Genomic DNA, 20,698 nt, shown 5'->3' with positions numbered 1-20,698 from the left:
TGGAGGATGTGAAGTACTTGAAAACCACCAAAAAATATTGTGATTTCGGAATATTGACTATCCGATTCTAGGACTGGAACGAATAAGACATTACGTTCGTTCTACGAAAGTTTCCAATCTTCGCAGACCACTAATACTGAGATCTCTTAGTCATCTATATAAATATCGAGTTTGTTTTCGCAAAAAATTTATGTGGTTTCTGTTCGGACTGGAAGTAGTGTGCAACAATAGCTGGCAGGAGCTGGCATCGCACTCAACGACAGTGGAGCCAGGAAAATGTGATTTCTGCAGGCGCCCGTCGAAAGTATTTTGTTCCGAATAAATAAAACTAGGGACTGCATTTTGCAAAAGTTCTTTTCAATTTTTGTTCATTCCACCATTCAGCATCGCTTGCACGATTCATAGCCACCATTATAATTGCCTGAGCTGGCCAGTTGGGGTTATATACGAAATACAAAAGGATATAATCAAGCCATACATGTCACAGGGCTTGTCCGCAAAGGCATGCAAAGTTTCAGAAAGCGCCAACGCTGACATCATTCCACAGTTGTAAACGTATTTCGTAACTATCCTTTTCCGCCATTCTATTCAGTTTTTATCGTCCGAGCACCGAATAGTCAGTCACCGTCATAGCAAGAGTGGGGCTTGAATCACGTGATCGAAGGATGCACGAACGGATCACGTGATTCGAAATTATAAAACCGGCCGCGCTTTTCGCAGGATCTTGCTCCATAGATGCAACGAAGTGAGTTACGTGCAGAGCAGAGTCACGTCAAGAGGCCTCAGTAGAGCGGATTTGTCGAGCCACTTGTGGCTGGCGAAAAATTGAATTATTCAATCAGCTGGTTGTATAATTGACAGAAGTGTGCGCCGGAGACTCTAAAGGAATAAGAGGGCATAAATATCAAACCTAATAGGTGAATGGTCACTGTTTGAGGCAGAGTCGACGGTAGACCAGGAAGTGACGGAAATCCCCGTAGTGGCAAATGTTAGATCCAATACTTATTTAGAAAGACCTTGAATAAACGCAACTACGTTTGTGTTTACGCAACAAGAATTTTGAGCCTTTCCACACGAGTCCGTTTTGAAGCCCCAGGACACATGATGTGAATTAAAGTTTCCGGCTATCACAATTTCTTTCCTGTAAGATTTGACAACGGAATCAAGGTAACGAATTTTCTGAACACCTATGAGAAAATATGCACTAAGGAAAATGGCGAACAACCAGGAAGAGTTACATCTATTGCTAGTATCTCGCACTCCGTAGACATATACTGACAGAATATTTTTGCTTTGTGGCATATGTTAGTTATCAAGAAAGCAAGTCCTCCACCTCTCGATGGACGGTCTAATCGAAATAAGCGATAATTGCTTATGTAAAAATCTTGGCCATTTGAGGGCCAAGTTTCCTGCAAAAGAATAATGTCGGGAGAAAATTGTGAACGAAGATATATTAAATCTGTAGCTGCAGAAATAATGGAACGGCACTTCCACTGTAATACCTTTAAATAACCTATGTTGAATTAATACGTACCTACTTTAGAAACCGCTTGCTCTAAAATACCCTTTTAAAAATCGGTCTTCGAAAGACTGTCTTTACCGTACTTAGTGGGTTTTGATTGAGAGGCAGAGCTGGAAGAATTAGGATTAGCATTTGTCTTGGAAAGACTATATTCAACAAACTTTTTTGGTTTTTGACTGCAGGAAAGAGATCGATGAATTATCATTAGGTGTTCTTGTGCGTTTAAGCGTCGGAAGATCCATTTCTGCATCCTGGTTGCCTTCCAACACTGATCCAGAGAAACATTCGTTGTCGGTCTGCTGAGTTAAAGTTGATGGCCTTCTATTTTCAGCGTTTTCTACAATAACTGGCAAAGGATCGATCAGCTGCTCAACGCTCGGTGCAAGGGGATGAACAGGAATCTGCGAGCTAGCATTAGAACTCGCTACAGAACTGAGAAGTTCAATCATTTGAGATGTCAACACTTGAGCTAGAGTCTCCGACAGGCTCGATGTTAGTCGTTCCATAGATTTTGACAGCGCCTTTTCGACAGCTATCGCAATAACATCGAAAAGGGTTGAGTCTGCAACCATTTGCCGACGGGTTGTCACTCCTGCATATCAAATAGATCTTCCCTGGAGCTCAGCAACAGCATCACGGCGTGAGCAACGTCTCCTTTATATTACAATTCGAATAGTTGGCGGGGTGACCACCACCACAGAGACAGCCTTTCTCTTCATTGGACGAGCAATCACTAAAATTGTGGTTGGCGCCGCAAACACGCTAGCGGGGAAAAGTCTGCAGCCCCTCACGCTGTGACCAAATCGCCAACATTTGTCACATTGTAGGATACGTGGAGCCAGAGCTTCAACCTTGTAAATTAGGGGCCAGACCTTAATTTCTGTCGTACGCATCGTCCCAGTGCATGTAACTATGACTGACTAAGTTGGAGTCTTCCTATTGTCAGCAACTCGGCTGCACCGGTAAACAGAGATAACACGTACCAGCCACCCAGAACATTTCGAAAATGTCTTCATGGGTTAAGCTGACGTCAACACCTCATGCAGTGCCTGTAGAGCATTCAAGATGTGGTGGGATGAAACAGCTCACCGGATGCGAAGCGAATGTAGAACAGTTCTGGTCTTTCGAGCAACATAATGTACCTCCTCCACTGAACTGGCCGAGCTAGTGATCTGTCGTAGGTGAGTTGGAGCCTTCTGAAATTCCACCTGAATCGTCTTTGGGTTTTTTCATGCTGATGATACCCCCGCCGGTAGGCAACATCGCCACAGGAACGTGTCGCCGGTTCCACTGCGGAGCAAAAACTCAAGCAGTAGCTCCTGAGGAGCTGCCGAGGCTAACCACGGGGAAGCCCCGAAGCCAGGTAATGATATAGACATTAAGCAAGATGTCTAACTTAAATACACATAAGAAGTGATCAAACGAAAAAGGTAAAGAAAGGAAAAAATGGCACCCGATGTCACCCGATACTTGACCTAAGCCCCCAAAGCAGATGCCAATACAGCAACGAACTAGCACGCCCCGCGTTCGAAAGCCTCGCAGGACTGGCTCGGCATCACGGTATCGCGGCGCTGTCTGTGCATGTTCGCGGCATTTCTGTGCACGTGTAGCAAAACGCACTTCCCCTGTGGCACACCAGGCGTCGCACCGTCCAGATCAACGTAGTGTCCCTGTGTATGTTCCCGCAGGGAGCAGAGTTGCGCATAGGTCCAGCATTATGTTCCAGCTATGCAGTGAAGCCACTCCTCCCGCGCGCAGGAGGCAAATGCCGCGCGGTGTTCCATTTTTCTTTTGTCTGCTGGTCGCGAGCTACATGCGGCATTGTTTGCAAGTGCTGAGCAAGATGACACTTCTTAATGCAGGCTACGCTCGAATCATTGGCGTAGACGGAGGGTAGTTGTGTTCCAACCCCCAGAAATGTTTAGTTTGTTTGTCATATATACACGCACATATACAAACACACGCACGAACGCGCATATAGGGGACAGGACTTCCCTCGATCCCCCGAAATAATATCCTGACTACGTCCGTGGCTCGAAAAGCTCAAAAGTTCGCGTGCAAACCCGCAATACCTTGCAACAAAAAGCGGTGCAATGTTTTTCAACATGCGTATGAAGTTTTGTTTAACGTTTAACACCCGAACCCTCTCGAGTAAGGCAAGCTTAACAGGACTATTCGAAGAACTATCAGACATTGGTTGGGATATTATCGGCCTTAGTGAGATTAGAAGACCTGGTGAGGCTTACACATTGCTGAATAACGGCCATGTCCTCTGCTATAGAGGTCTCCCGGATAAGAAGCAATACGGGGTAGGATTCCTAATCCATAAAGACATAGCGGGCAACATTGACGAATTCTACAGCATCAACGAGAGGGTAGCAGTACTCGTAATCAAACTCAATAAAAGGTATAGATTAAAGATAGTACAAACCAACGCTCCTACGTCCAGTCACGACGATGAGGAAGCAGATCAGTTTTATGAAGATGTTGGATTAGCGATGCGAAAAGTGCAAACGCGGTATACAGTAGTAATGAAGGACTTCAATGCATAAGTGGGGAAAACGCAGGCGGGTGAACAGGCGATTGGCAAATACGGTGTCGATTCTAGAAATGCTAGAGGTGAGATGCTCGTAGAATTCGCAGAAAGGAATAAGCTGAAAATAATGAACACTTTTTTCAGGAAACGTAGCAACAGAAAAGGGACCTGGAAAAGCCCTAATGGTGAAACAAGAAATTAAATTGATTTCATACTTTCTGCCGATCCCAGCATAGTGCAGGATGTTCAAGTAATAGGTAGGGTAAAATCTAGTGATCATAGGTTAGTGAGGGCCAGGATCCACCTCAATTTAAACAGAGAAAGAGTAAAATTGGTCAAGAAAGAACAGGTCAACTTAGAGGCAGTAAGGGTAAAAGCAGACAAATTTAGGCTGGTACTTGCAAACAAATATGCAGTCTTAGAACAGAGAAATGATGATGATCACATAAAGGTAATGAATGAAACCGTAACGAGGCTGGCTTCAGAGGCAGCAATTGAAGTGGGAGGCAAAGCACCAAGGCAACCAGTAGGCAAGCTCTCCCAAGTAACAAAGGACCTAATAAAGAAACGACAAAGAACGGAAGTGTCCAACTTAAGAGATAAGATAGAATTCGCGGAACTGTAAAAACTGATCAACAAGATGAAAATAAGTGATATTCGAAACTATAATGTGAGAAAAACTGAAGAAGCCGTAAAAATTAGACGCAGCCTGAAATCAGTGAGAAGGAAACTTGGCATAGGACATCAAGTTGTACGCACTAAAAGATAAGCAGGGTAATATCGTCAGCAATCTCGGAAGAGATAGTAAATGCAGCGGAAGAATTCTATACTGACCTTTACAGTACCCAGACAACTCAGGAGCGCCCTATTCAAAACAATAATGAACAGTATACAGAAACTTCTCCTACAACTAGAGATGAGGTCAGAAAGGCCTTGCAAGGCATGAAACGGGGAAAAGCGGCAGGCGAGGACGGAATAACAGTCGATTTAATCAAAGATGGAGGAGACATAATGCTAGGAAAACTGGCGGCTCTCTATACGAAGTGTCTATCGACTGCGAGGGTCCCAGAAAACTGGAAGAATGCAAACATTATACTAATCCACAAGAAGAGCGACGTTAAAGAACTAAAAAATTATAGGCCCATTAGCTTACTCCCAGTATTATACAAAATATTTACCAAAATAATCTCGAGTAGAATAAGGACAACACTGAAATTTTGTTAACCAAGGGAGCAGGCTGGCTTCAGGAAAGGTTACTCTACAATGGATCACATCCATGGCATTAACCAGGTTAATCGAGAAATCCGCAGAATACAATAAACCTCTCTAAATGGCTTTCATAGATTACGAAAAAGCATTTAATTCAGTAGAGATACCATCAGACATAGACGCATTGCGTAATCAAGGAGTACAGACCGCTTACGTAAATACCCTAGGAAATATCTACAGAGATTCCACAGCCACCTTAATTCTACACAAGAAAAGTAGAAAGATACCTATACAGAAAGGGATCAGACAAGGCACACAAGAAAAGTAGAAAGATACCTATAAAGAAAGGGGTCAGACAAGGCGACACAATCTCTCCAATGCTGTTCACTGCGTGCTTAGAAGAAGTATTCAAGCTATTAAAATGGGAAGGCTTAGGAGTAAAGATCGACGGTGAATACCTCAACAACCTTCGGTTTGCCGATGACATTGTTCTGTTCAGCAACAATGCAGACGGGTTACAACAAATGATTCAGGACCTTAACAGGGAGAATGTAAGAGTGGGACTGAAGATTAATATGCAGAAGACAAAGATAATGATAAACAACCTGGCAAGGGAACAAGAGTTCAAGATCGCAAGTCAGCCTCTAGAGTCTGTGGAGGAGTTCGTTTACCTAGGTCAACTAATCGCAGGGAACCCGGACCATGAGAAGGAAATTCACTGAAGAATAAAAATGGGTTGGATCGCGTACGGCAGACATCGTGAGCTCCTGAATGGGAGCTTACCGTTATCATTGAAAAGGAAAGTATACAATCAGTGCATTTTACCTGTGCTGACATACGGCGCAGAGACTTGGCGGCTGACAAAGAAGCTTGAGAACAAGTTAAGGACCGCGCAAAAAGCGATGAAACGAAGAATGCTAGGCATAACTTTAAGAGACAGAAAGAGAGCAATTTGGATCAGAGAGCAAACGGGCATAGACGATATTCTAATAGACATTAAGAGAAAAAAGTGGCGCTGGTCAGGTCATGTAACGCGCAGGCTAGATAACCGTTGGGCCATTAGGATAACAGAATGGGTACCAAGAGAAGGGAAGCGCAGTAGAGGACGGCAGAAGACTGGATGGAGTGACGAAATTAGGAAAGTGAGGGTACTATTTGGAATCGGTTGGAGCAGGACAGGGTAATTGGAGATCGCAGGGAGAGGCCTTCGTCCTGCAGTGTACATGAATAGGCTGGATGATGATGATGATGATGATGATGATGATGATGTTTTCTCGCCGAGGCTGGAAGGCAAGAAATGTTTTAAAGGATGTTTAAAGAAAACTTCACACACGTACAGTAAAAGAGAAAAGCGCAAACCAGGACGACCACAAAATGAGAGGTACACACACACAAGCGCTTAACACACGTAAGGAGCTAAGCACACGTAAGCGCTAAATAAATAGAAGCGCTAAACACACGAAAGGTGGAGAATTATGTGAGCGCATTTTAGACGCCGAAACCAGCCGATTAATGATAGTCGCCGAGCGAACTATCGTTACTGCAGTTCTGTCAGTGACCGTTAACAGAGCGTCATTTATCCCTAACCTCACTAACCGTCGTTTACAGCAGCTGCACCTTTTCGATATATGCGGTGCAGACACGTAGATTTAAACGCATTTAAATTGTTCACATGCGCACTTTTTATGCAAAGCTTATTTTTACGACTCATCCATACCGCAGACTAACCAGCTGCTTCGTAGCAGCATATGTTCAAGTGGAAAAAGTTTCAAGATAGACGAGCGTCTAGATCAAATTTATTTCGTACAAGGGAATGGATGACCAATGGCTGCTGGCAGAAGGGCAAGAGTGCTGGTTCTTGGAGTCTTGGGGGCAGAATAACTGGAAAGGCAACAAGCCATTAAGAGTAATAAAGGGTGTTTTTTTTTATTGCAGTGATCACGCCAAGATGGCAAACTTGCAAAGTAATTATTCACACATTGCAGACTGTAGTATGACAACACATTTTTCTTGATCTTTTCATATTACTCGGATCAACTTACTATAGCACAGCGCTTATTAAACATACCGGCAAAATTTTACATTGCTCATGTCGACTAAGGCCGATCGAACAAGGAACATATTGCGGGCGGTAAATGATGAACCTATCACAGCTGTCTCATGAGCGCGAGCTCGCGATGTTTTCGCTTACTACAAAACCATGAACACAAGCACATCAATCAACGTTACATGAAAAATCAGAACGCCGACAAAAAAAGAAACGGAGCAGAGAAAATACGCAGAGATATACGAAGAAGAAAGCGCAGAGTAGTGCGGACGTGCCCACATCGGCTCCCATTTTCCAAGGTTTTCGGCTGTTTTGCGAAGCCTACCCACGGAAACTATACCTTTTATGAAGCGGCAAGTTCAGAAGATTGCGTAGATAGTGGACTCTTATCGGTGGGTGGGCTTTTCATCATTTTATGACACCTTGAATCTCCGACCACGCCGGGAGAGCGCCAACCCTAACGGGCTACGCCTACTTACGGCGCCGCAGCGCGAGAAAGCGCAGGCCTAACCCCACCGCCGGACGACCGGCGTTCCAATCGAACTACTGACCAACAGAAACCATGCCCGGGACCATAGTCGTCGAGGGGATGGAAATCACCCCGGAGGAGCTCGATGAAACAGGATGGACGACCGCCCTCGGCAGCAAACGAAAACAACCAACGAATACGCCGTCATATAGCGGGCAATGTGTCACCAAGAATATGCCGGCTGGCAGCCGCACGGCCAACTCGCCGGCCAAAAGGTCCATGAAGGAGGTAACGGCAGCCTCGAGGCTACCGAAATTACCCAAGGACCAAATCAAGATCATCGTGCGCCCCAAGGGAGGCCTCGACATTTCCAAAACGGATATCATACTCCTCGCCCAAGCATTGGCCATGGCGGCGGCCTTGACGGAACAGCAGACTGCCGAGGACACCGTGTGCCCAAACAAGATGCAGAACATTTTGGTTATCTCTACCCCTCACAATTGAAACGCGAGGGCATATGCAAGAATCAGCAAGATACATACTAAACTCGGCGCCTCTGAGGTGTCAGCCTGCATTTCTGCCCCTGATGACACGTGCAAAGGTGTAATAAGAAACATCGACCCTTCATTTGACGAATGAGCCCTTAAGAGGATGATTCTGAACCCAAGAAACCCTACGGCATTAGAAGTCAGAAGAATTAAGAACGCACAAGTAGTTGTTATACTCTTCGACGGCATGCGAGTGCCCAACACGGTCATGTGTGAAGCCGCCCTCGTTCCATGCTTTCTGTACAAACGGCAGGTTACGCATGTGGCCACGTGGGTCACCGAGCCGACGTGTGCCCCAGTAGCGAAGAGGAAAAGAAGTGCCGCGGCGTTGGGTAAATGAAGTCATCAGAGTCACAAGAGGAGGAACACCACTGCACACCCAAATGTGAAGCATGCGGCGGCCCCCATATCACCGGGGATAGGACATGCAAACAACGCTACCAGATCCCATATATCGTTAGGCGTCGGCGTCGAAGGCGACGACAAATGTTGCGAAAAGCACAGATGACCAGCGGCGATGACATCAGTATCTCCAACGCACAGAACTCGGTGATACCTGCGGCAGCATATGGTGGCTCCACCCTGCGAGCCCGCTCACAATCGAGGTGGTGCTCTTGCTCCAGGAGGCGAACCGGCTCAGGGAAAGGCGGGAAATCCAGCACATCCAGATCGAGATGCCGGTCCCGGTCGCGCTCCCAGCCCGCGAAGCGGGCCACGTGGGCCGACAAAGTCAAGGGCTCCGGCACAGCGCCGTCGATGGGAAAGAAGAGTATACGACGGCCAAAAGAGCAAGTGGTGAGGCACAGTCAGAGCAAGTGAATGATCCCCGAATCCAATCACTTGAGGCAGAAAATCAACAGCTCAGGCGCGAACTTGCACAGCTTAAAGAGGCCTTAAATAGCATTAGAGGGCAAATCTCGAACCACGATCAGGATAAAATTAAAGATCTAGGCCCACTTGCTGGCAAATCCAAGCGTACAGCTCCCAACCCAGAACCGTTGAGCGGGACCGAAGATGAGGATGAGATAGCTGAGCCGAGCGAAGCCATAGCTACCACCGCCGATCCTCCTGCCAAAATAAACAGCAGAGGCAAGCTAGCTGCCATAGAAAAGACCCTAGGACGCATGATGGAAATTCTCTCCGGGATGGAGACGAGATTAACTCAACTTGAGAGACCCAAGGTCCAAGCCAAAGGCAGGCTTACGGTGTCGACAGTGCAGAATCAGGCAAACCCGATTCCCGAAAGTGGGGCTAAAGGGCTAATTCAGCATTCTCAGTAGGCAAAATGGCGAACGCGAATAGCAACAATCTGAAAATCTGGCAGTGGAACTGCGCAAGTTTCCAGAGGCGCAAGGCCCCATTGGGACAGCTTATCAGGTCTATTGCGGACAAGCCGCAAGTTATATTGTTACAGGAAACGTTATGTACAGCTGAAATTTCCCTCTCGGGGTACCGCACGGTAGCATACAGGAGAGAAAAGAGCAGAGGTATCGCTACCCTAATCAGAAAGAACATCTCGTTCGTTGAGCACGAGGTCCGCGCGTACAAAGTGGGCCTCGAGGCCCAGTTAATAGAGATCGTACCCAACAGAACAACATTTTCATTCTCAACGTGTACAGGGAACCGGCGGACAGGAAAAGAGACTTCAAAACATTACTAGGCACCACGTCTAGGGCGGCGAGAAGCGCGCCTCTCGTTGTTGCGGGTGACTTCAATGCACCCAATACGGAATGAGGGTACGGTTACAAAAGCGCAAAAGGGGCGAACTTGACCTTCAACGGTGCAGAGCTCGGCTTAATACTCGTCACAGACCCAAGGCTCCCCACCAGATCCGGTAATTCGGTCAGTCGAGATACGACTCCCGATCTCACCTCCCTCCGAGGTATCGAAGGCACGTGGGACAACCTCCAGGAGGGGCTAGGCAGTGACCATTACATACTTGAAATTCTGTTGCGTGTCAAACCCAGACCACGCGCGAGATACGAGTATGTGGACTGGGACCTTTTTCGAAAAATCAGAAATGAAACAGTCCCGCCAGACGAAACGTATGCAGATCTGCTAGAGAATCTGAACATGGCGGTTAAAGGAGCAACCAAAGAAATCATTATGGATCTTGAAGTTCCTAAAATGGACTCGAGACTTGCTGACCTTCTGGAGGCCAAACACGCCCTCTCAGCCAGGTGGAAGACCCAAAAGCTTAATCGTTGACTCAGATCGAAAATCGCGCTTCTTAACAAGGAGATTGAAACCTATTCGGCCCAGCTCGCCCGGCAGCAATGGGATGAGACGTGTACCGAAACGGACGGGCTTATGTGAAGAGGTAGCAAAGAGAGCTTACTGAAAAGTCTCCTCAACGATAAACAGTCTAAGGACACCCTTAGCCTTGCAACGGATAGGCTCATTAAGAAGCAAACCGCAATCGGTCTCACCGAGAGGGAATTATCCAACAACTTAGCACGTACGTACTTATCTCCCCCTCGCCAAAGACGCAGATCGCCTGGTAGAGCATGTGAACTACATGGGATTGTCCGCACCTGATCTAGACGAACCTTTCACCGTGTCAGAGATTAGACACGTTCTCTTCAATCCAAATGGCAGATCAGCCCCGGGACCTCATGGAATCACGAACAAACTCCTCAGGAACCTAGACGATAGGGCAATCGAGATAGTCACGGCCAAAATAAATGAGGTATGGAAAAGTGGACAGGTCCCGATAGACTGGCGTACCGCAAAAGTGGTACTCATACCCAAACCAGGAAAACCCCCACATATAAATAATCTGCGGCCTATTTCTCTTACATCATGCATCGCTAAGGTTGCGGAGCACGCGATACATAACAGGATCACTGAACATATTGAAAACAAGGAGCTCTTTAGACACAACCCAATCGGCTTTAGACAGGCTTTGTCCACACAGGACGCTATGCTTTTGCTTAAGAAAGCAATCTTTGATAACCCTACTCGCGACGTGAGAGGGATCCTCGCAGTGGACCTCTCCAAGGCCTTCGACAGGGTCACGCACAAACACATCCTGACGGAGATTTCGTCTCTCAACCTGGGCCAGCGGCTTCATGATTATACCAGATCTTTCCTCGCGGATCGCAAAGCACACCTCCGACTAGGCATGGTCACGGGAGGACCCTACGAACTAGGCACCTGCGGCACCCCGCAGGGCTCGGTCCTCTCCCCACACTTATTTAATATAGCCATGCACAAACTCTCCACTCGCCTCGCTGCAATCCCGAACGTGGGTCACGCCATTTATGCGGACGATATCACGATCTGGGCGCCGGGCGGATCGCTAGCCATGCTCGAACACTCGTTACAAAGCGCGTTGGAGGCTACCAAAGATTTTTTTTCAAACACGGCCCTTGAACTCTCCCCCGCTAAGTCAGAGCTACTGTTATACCGCCAGTCCAGACAGGGGGTCAGAAATTTTGCGCCTCTGAAAATTCTGCCGATAGAAATTCGAGCTAAAAATGGGCATCCCATACCGAGGATGGACTCGGTCAAGATTCTAGGTCTCCTCATTGATGCCAAGGGCTGTAGCTCGACGGCCCTCAACAGGCTCACTGAACAGTCTAGTAATGTCCTAAGACTTGTAGCCCGCGTCTCAAATCGAAGAGGCGGTCTCAAAAAAGACAATTTGCTCAGAGCTTATCAGGCATTCTTCCTGAGTCATGTCATCTACATCGCGCCGTACCTTAATTGGGGTTGTCAGGATTGGGGGCTCAATCCCGTCGCTCATGATCCGTTGTCAGGATTGGATTCCGGCATGAATTAGAAGGTAGCTGACCCATGCCGTCGTCCAACTTATCCACGCTGAGGACGTTGATGAAGGGAAGGACCGCTTCTCATCGAGAACGAGGAATATGGGTTTATTTACAATATTTATACCAGTCTAACATGACTGTTTGAGAAAGTACATCAGTCTAACATGACTGCTTGAGAGAAGTGTCAGTCCAACATGACTGCTTAAGAGAAGTGTGTCGAGCATACGCACCACAGCAGTTTTTAAACACTCGGTCCTCCCGCGATAGAAGGCGACCCGAACGATCGTTTACTCATTGTAAACTAGCCGCCTCTCCGCAGGACGGCCCACACACACAAAGGCACACACGTTCGAAGGTCCGGAGCCGACGTCAGAGGGGCCCCGTAGCACTCGGAGCCGTTCCGGGTAGCGCGTTGGGGAGTTTGGGAACAATAGTTGGCCCGCCGAACTCATTCCGTCACAAAGTCGATTTAGTCACGCTGTGGCTAGAAGTTGGCGGCGAAGCTCCCGGTATGTTGCCCTTATAGTCGTAAGCGGGTGGCAATCTTGCACTGCAGCTGGCCATTCTTAACAGCGCCGGGAGGTTGCCTTTATAGTCGTAAGTGGGTGGCAATCCTGCTCAGCAGCTGGCCATTCTTAACAGCGCCGGGATGTTGCCTTCATAGTCGTAAGTGGGTGGCAATCCTGTACTGCAGCTGGCCATTCTTAACAGGGTAAAGCGGAAAAGGCCAAGCTCGACTCCCTAATCAGAACCGGCCTCAAGCGCGTGCTCGGCCTTCCGCAGCCCACAAGCACTGAGAAGCTGCTGGAGTTAGGACTCCATAACACCATCAATGAGCTAATAAAAGTTCCCACAGCGGCTCAGATAATGAGACTTTCATCCACTAAGCCAGGAATTAAGATTTTAGAAGAAGCGGAAATCCAACCCATACATGAATCGGCGACCAAAGTTAGCTTGACCCGGGAAACCAGAACTCGCATCATGGTTGACCCCGTCCCGCGAAACATCCACCCAGTGCATAACGAGGATGGAAGATTCGCGAGAGCCAAGTCCATCTTTAAAAAGATCAATCAGCAGAGACTATAGATGCCCTCTTTGTCGATGCTGCCAGATATGACAGTGGGAATAAGTTCGCTGCCTCGGTGGTAGACGCGGGGTGCAACCTGGTCAATGCAGCCTCTGTTTATACGAAGTTTGCCCATGTGGCGGAGGAAGCGGCGATCGCTCTGGCTTTTCACAGCTCAAAAGTTCCGGCTATCGTCTTCTCGGACTCGCGCACGGCGGTTAGATCCTTCTCGTCCACCCTCATATCTGAACAGGCGAACAGTATTGTGATTAAAGCACTTCAAAGGACTAGGGAGAGCAGCGTAGGAGGATACCAAATCTCGTGGTTCCCAGCCCATCTAGATAGCTCAATTAACCCGCTTGGATGTAATCCTAACGAGCAGGCCCACCGGAGAGCGCGCGATTTCACGCACCGCGCTGTCGCGGGTAGCCAGGCTTCGAACGAGGTCAACACCCACAAAGATCCATTATGTACTTTCCACGAAATTGTTTCCCATTATCGACTAGGCAGGAGGACATTTCCACCCCCTCACCCCAAATTGAACAAACCTCAGGCTACCACACTCAGACTCCTGCTAACCCGTTCGTGTCCCACTCCTCGGTCCCTTAACAGGATAAATTCTGACCACTCACAGTCGTGCCCCAAACGTGGTCATGACTCATGCTCTTTTGACCACATGCTCTGGCTGTGCCCAGCTCTTAACGTCTCTCCACCCATCACGAAAGAACAATGGCAGGAATCTCTCAAGAGCAGCAATCTCCACATTCAACTCCAGGCTGTCCTGAGGGCCCACGACATTGCGGCGGGACTTGATCTCCCGGTCCCATCCTGGGCGGAGCCACCGACTTGATCTTCGGGAGCCTTCGGTTTTGGCTCCCCAAGAGCTCCCCAGATTCAAATAAAGTTCTTGTCATGTCATGTCAGAAAAAATCCAGGGTGCAGCGGACAAATTGTATCCGCTAGTATTTACTCTGTTTTGAAAACACTGTTCGAGAGCCGCATAGTCTGAATAATCGCACTAGCAACACAGCGAATTGGACTAGTCGGTAAGTTAACATATACTCCAAAAATCGTACAAGTGAACAACCTTTCATGCCACCCGTGCGCATCTCGGCATTAACAGGGGTATCACTCCAGATAAATGTTGCTTTAGTGTAAACAAGGCAAACTTACCTCTGTTAACAAGGTGAACGCATCTCGCATATCCTGGTCCCTTTCGGAGCCGGCCGGTCTCGGCTGATAAGCAGTCGCCGGCGCACGTCTGTCCGTCCGCGTGGCACCGCGTAAATAGCTTTGCCACCTTCCGTGCGGTTTGTGCAGTTTTCTGCGCTGCACCCCGTCATACTGGAATACAAGTGTCGATATGATAAGTTTCGTGTCTCTTCATCAAGGTCCTTGATTTAATATTGTCGAATACTGTACCTACAGCCCGGAGCCGATGCATAGAAAAAAGGGCCGATGAATGCAACGCACGCTCGACCAATGTTGGCTCGACGGTCCGCTGATTGCAATGTCGATGGCACTGACGGGAACGACGAATCGGCATCGCGCCCGTAAAGTTGGCTTCGTAGCGGCGCAGTTGAACATTTTACGTGATTTTGCGCCACGTGATAGCGCTCGGCGAATAGCGGTGCGAGCGGCGGCGGAAAAATTATGCGCAATTCTGCTCCCTGTGGGAGCATATACAGGGACACTCATCATCATCATCATCATCAGCCTAGTTACGCCCACTGCAGGGCAAAGGTCTCTCCCATACTTCTCCAGCTACCCCGGTCATGTACTAATTGTGGCCATGTTGTCCCTGCAAACTTCTTAATCTCATCCGCCCACCTAACTTTCTGCCTCCCCTTACTACGCTTCCCTTCCCTTGGAATCCAGTCCGTAACCCTTAATGACCATCGGTTATCTTCCCTCCTCATTACATGTCCGGCCCATGCCCATTTCTTTTTCTTGATTTCAACTAAGATGTCATTTACCCGCGTTTGTTCCCTCACCCAATCTGCTCTTTTCTTATCCCTTAACGTTACACATATAATTCTTCTTTCCATAGCTCGTTGCGTCGTCCTCAATTTCAGCAGAACCCTTTTCGTAAGCCTCCAGGTTTCTGCCCCGTAGGTGAGTGCTGGTAAGACACAGCTGTTATACACTTTCCTCTTGAGGGATAGCGGCAACTTGCTGTTCATGATTTGAGAATGCCTGCCAAACGCACCCCAGCCCATTCTTATTCTTCTGGTTATTTCAGTCTCATGATCCGGGTCCGTGGTCACTACCTGCCCTAAGTAGATGTATTCCCTTACCACTTCCAGTGCCTCGCTACCTATCGTAAACTGCTGTTCTCTTCCGAGACTGTTAAACATTACTTTAGTTTTCTGTAGATTTATTTTCAGACCCACCCTTCTGCTTTGCCTCTCCAGGTCAGTGAGCATGCATTGCAATTGGTCTCCTGAGTTACTAAGCAAGGCAATATCATCAGCGAAACGCAAGTTGCTAAGGTATTCTCCATCAACTTTTATACCCATTCTTCCCACTCCAGGTCTCTGAATACCTCCTGTAAACATGCTGTGAATAGCATTGGAGATATCGTATCTCCCTGTCTGACGCCTTTCTTTATTGGGATTTTGTTGCTTTCTTTGTGGAGGATTACGGTGGCTGTGGAACCGCTATAGATATCTTCCAGTATCTTTACATATGGCTCATCTACACCCTGATTCCGTAGTGCCTTCATGACTGCTGAGGTTTCGACTGAATCAAATGCTTTTTCGTAATCAATGAAGGCTATATATAAGGGTTGGTTATATTCCGCACATTTCTCTATCACCTGATTGATAGTGTGAATATGGTCTATTGTTGAGTAGCCTTTACGGAATCCTGCCTGGTCCTTTGGTTGAAAGAAGTCTAAGGTATTCCTGATTCTATTTGCGATTACCTTAGTAAATACTTTGTAGGCAACGGACAGTAAGCTGATCGGTCTATAATTTTTCAAGTCTTTGGTGTCCCCTTTCTTATGGATTAGGATTATCTCAAGTTTCGTAAAATAAGGACTTTTTTTTTCAGAATGCCGCCTCGGTAAGGATTCACTCTTTCCTCCTTACCCTTCCTTTTCCCGGCATTCGCTGCTCCCATATTGGCGTACCACTTTCACGTGGAAGTTTCTGCAATCTTCGTTTGTCTTTCTGATTGCAAAAGCAGGATCGAGTTGAAACGAAGCGCGTGTTGCCCATTCGCGTTGTGTACGTTGTTGGTTGCGCGCGTTGCGATTTAGAAATGTTAAAGTGAGAGCGACATTCGTTCGCAATATTTTTCGTCATGAGCTGCTTCGCCTGCGGATGCTGCAGACAAGGTGCTGAATGCAAGAAGCTCTTCACGATGTCATCCGTCAAACGTGACACCTTGAGAAAAGTTGGGCAGCCTGTTCCACTCCTGCAACACGTGAAGGCGAAAGCGTGCTGCACATTTGGTAATGCGCCGTCTCGCATCGTCGCGTTGCTGCTTTCGCAGTTCGGCTACTTCGGCTCATTTTCGACGCTTAGCTGCGGCTTCGCTCGCTCGTACAGCGGGGTCAGACTCATGCCAACGAAGTTTCTCTTCAACTTTACGTTGCATCCTCTCAGAAGGGGATTGAAACATGTGCTGTTCTGCGTGTTGTATGGGTGATTTCAATTAATGTATGCAGTCTTCGCTTCATTTTGCCGAGCGCTTGTAGCCTCAGCCTTACGTGGGTATGAGCCATTGCAGTTTTTGCTTGCTTACGGGGGAACAATCCATTGCTGATGATGATAGTTTTGTACCATTAGACCGGACGACACGTTTCTCCAAGGCCGTCGGGCTATGAGCCACTTACGGCTCTCGCCTTAATACTTGGATACGTCGAACTGGTCGGGAGAACGTCGAACTGCCACGCTCATCGCGCGGTAGTTAGCCAATATTGTGTAGTAAAAGTATATTTAGGCTTGAGTTTTGTGCTGCGCGCTATATATAACCTCGTTGGATGTACGGGCTGATCGCTTTTAAGCCTTCCGAAATTTTTAAAAATCGCCTGTCGCAGATAACAGTTCTAGTCTTTGAACTGGATTATTCAGAGAGGCGGATATTACTTGCACGAGAAATCGAAACACGCAGTCAACTAATGAACAAAAGCCCCCTAATTATCTTTTGAATTACTTTGCGCCACATACTGCAATTTACGAATCGTAGCCGTTGAGCTTGCAAGGCATATCCACTATTCTCCTGCATGCGCATGCTCACGCCGGTCCACGTTCTTGAGGAACCCGTTGGACATGCACAGTTTTTATAGCGATAAAATGGCTCGTTAGCGCGGCTCATGTTTGCACGTGCTGTGGATGAACCTCCTTGCAACATTATAATTACATTTCGTGCATTTCGCTGTTTTCTGTATTTCGCAGAGGGAGTGTATCAGCGTCCATATCGGTCAGGCTGGTGTTCAAATCGGCAACGCTTGCTGGGAACTTTACTGCCTCGAGCATGGCATCCAGCAAGATGGCCGGATGCCCAGTGACAAGGTGTCAGGTGGGGTCGACGATTCCTTCAGCACTTTCTTTGCCGACACCGGCTCTGGCCGGCATGTCCCACGGGCCGTGTTCGTCGACCTCGAGCCGACTGTGGTCGATGAGGTCCGCTCTGGTGCCTATCGGCAGCTCTACCACCCCGAGCAGCTGATCTCTGGCAAGGAGGACGCAGCCAACAACTATGCACGTGGTCACTACACAATCGGAAAGGAGATCGTCGACCTAGTGCTTGACCGCATACGCAAGCTGGCCGACATGTGCACGGGCTTACAGGGCTTCCTCGTCTTCCACAGCTTTGGCGGCGGCACCGGCTCCGGATTCACGTCTCTCCTCATGGAGCGCCTCTCAGTTGACTACGGCAAGAAATCTAAGCTCGAGTTCTCCATCTACCCTGCGCCACAGGTATTTATTTACGTGTACTAGCTGTTTAAAAGCCTCTGCCCGAGTGATTTTCTAGAAGGATGTAGGTACTTCTGGTGAACACGCACCACGGACACCGGATTGGGAAGTTTTCTTAAAGTTAACCCCTGTAGTTCGCAATTAGTTGCAGCTCAACAAGTTAGCCCAGTTCATTGCTTTCTGCATCCTCGTCTAAGATCTATTATGTGTGAAGAACATTGTCGCTGAAAAATGGTAAACCTTGCACAAATGCGTACAGTCGCATTCGCCGTAACTATTGGCAGAAGTTCCAGGTACATGAGCAGGGGGATAGTTAGGGGATGCAACCCCCCTAAATTATCGCTGCGGCGATGTACTGCTCAGCACAACTTATTTACGTCATTATATTATATGTACTAGCGTGAGCAATATGAGCGGGAACACGCGAACGCGTGACAAATAGCCTCGAAACCGAGCTAGAGCAATACGCAGACGGCGCTGTCGAAAACAGAGGGGAAAGGGGACGCTCTTCCGCTAACTGTTGGCACTCCCACCGCACCTGCGTTTGTCGAAAACGGCAGCTTACAGCATTTCACTGGCCTCCAAAAGCCGTTAAGACGGTTCGTGCACAGTAACTTACAGCGGTTTCTTTTTTTTTTATCAGTCGTGCTTTCTTTTTCGAGAACGCAGCTTTTAGGCGCCCGTTCCTGCGTTTAGTGTAACGCATTTTCAGATATACCCCCAAAGGACCTGATGTATATCTTATGGAGCGCGTCGTATCACGCTTTCCATACAGACGAAGAGATTTCCCAGGAAAGTAGCTCTCGAATGTTTATGCTTCAAAACAGTGCTGCTATTGGTCATGCTACGGTGTACAAAGTTATGACCGCAATATCAAACAGTTTTATCAATGTGCGCTGGTGATGCGAAGTTCCACACTTTGTATAAAGAGCCGCATGGTGGGAGTGCCAACAGTTATTAGAACAGCGTCCTCCTTTCCCCTTCGTTTTCGACGGCGGCTGCCACGTATCGCCCATAGGAGGGTTCGAGTAGGTTCGAGGCTATGTGACACGCGCTCCTGTGTTCCTGCTTATATTGCTCACGATAGTACATGTAAACATATTGTCGCGGCTAGGGTGGCGTACAGGGCATGGAATGCACCAAGCCCATCGACGACTACGTCAGGCTGTAGAAAATGAAGGAAAATGAGTTTATTTAGCTTAGTTACACCGCTCCAGTTACGGAAGCCCACTTCATGCAGGAGCAAGTTAAACGTCCAAGTTCCCATCAGGACAGCGCCTGTCCTGGGTTGTTAATGCTTCTGAAGTGTGTACACATCATGTATACTAGGGAACGCTTAAATTGCTTGGCACTGACTGTTTAGTGTTGCCATCGCTTTACTTGTACGATTTGTAAAGTTAATCATGGTTTCTTAAGCACTCACAGCAGGAGCAGTGTACTTCTTTTTCAATGCACCAATGTTGAATATGCGCAGGTTTCTACTGCTGTTGTTGAGCCTTACAACTCTATCCTGACCACACACACGACGCTGGAACATTCCGATTGCGCCTTCATGGTTGACAACGAGGCTATCTATGATATCTGCCGCCGTAACCTGGACATCGAACGACCCACATACACCAACCTGAACCGTCTCATCAGCCAGATCGTGTCCTCGATCACAGCTTCGCTCCGCTTCGATGGCGCACTTAACGTCGACTTGACCGAGTTCCAGACCAACTTAGTGCCTTACCCCAGGTTTGTACAAATATCATGGAGTACCACTACTGCCAGAACATATAGTTTTGTTCGAAGGACACTACCAGAGCCTGTGTCCGGCAGTTGCGGTTTGTGTTGTACCACAACTGTGGTAAAATGGAATGAATGGGTATTTAGCTCTACCACGGTTTATGACCAAAGTTCACAGTAGGAGTTCAGAAACTTTGATTACGGCAATTCATCGGGGTTTTTTTTAGCATAGGTAGGACATTAGGAAATAAAATAACTAGAGCTTGGTGGCGCAACCCACCACCCCGTTCCAAAGGGGACGCTCATAACATCCATCCCTCCGCGGCAGCGGCGGCGCCGGCCATCCAGGGGAAAGAAAAAAAAAGAACCAGAAAGCTCTCCTTCGCGCACTACGTTCGCCGCCAGCGTATCCCGGTAACGATTATGGTTGCATAAGATGCAGTTACCGAGAAGTAACAAGTGCGTGGCCGGTCTATTACGCCTATTATCCGCGAGAACGAACTACAGGGGCGCTGCTAGCGCCGCTCGCGTGACGTCAAGTCATGGACTCGCGCCTGTCGTCTGCTACAGTTCGGGCGGCGTCCGGGCGCCTTCTGCGGTGTTTTCGTTTGTTCGCCCTCGTTCTCTCTGCTTGTACACTTGTGGCGGTCGTCTCAAGTATACTTTTACGACGTCTTCATTCGTGAAAATTTATTCAAAGAGCTTATTTCTTAGACGACAATGCAGCTCTCAAAGGCAATGCTACAGTGCCAGCCGAAGGTGCGAAGACCAGGCCATTGCGGGTTTTCCATGAGCGGATCGACAACCGCAGAAACATAGCATATAATAATCCAGTTATGATGCCATACGTACCACGGTGCAACAAGTATGTCACA

General features: G+C 47.9%; 1 protein-coding gene across 1 annotated transcript in view; it reads left to right on the top strand.

The window, feature by feature from the left end:
- LOC126544146 (tubulin alpha-1C chain-like) overlaps positions 1–20,698 on the top strand; it is a 31,327-nt gene that overhangs the window by 7,628 nt on the left and 3,001 nt on the right. Inside the window, exons 2-3 of the mRNA XM_050191381.3 lie at positions 17,574–18,098; positions 19,570–19,832. Coding sequence (XP_050047338.1) covers positions 17,574–18,098; positions 19,570–19,832 — 788 coding nt within the window. The remainder of the gene's footprint in view (positions 1–17,573; positions 18,099–19,569; positions 19,833–20,698) is intronic.

This window comes from Dermacentor andersoni, chromosome 1 (assembly GCF_023375885.2).
Source record: "Dermacentor andersoni chromosome 1, qqDerAnde1_hic_scaffold, whole genome shotgun sequence".
Classification (NCBI taxonomy): domain Eukaryota; kingdom Metazoa; phylum Arthropoda; class Arachnida; order Ixodida; family Ixodidae; genus Dermacentor; species Dermacentor andersoni.
This window is presented reverse-complemented; position numbering and strand designations above follow the sequence as displayed.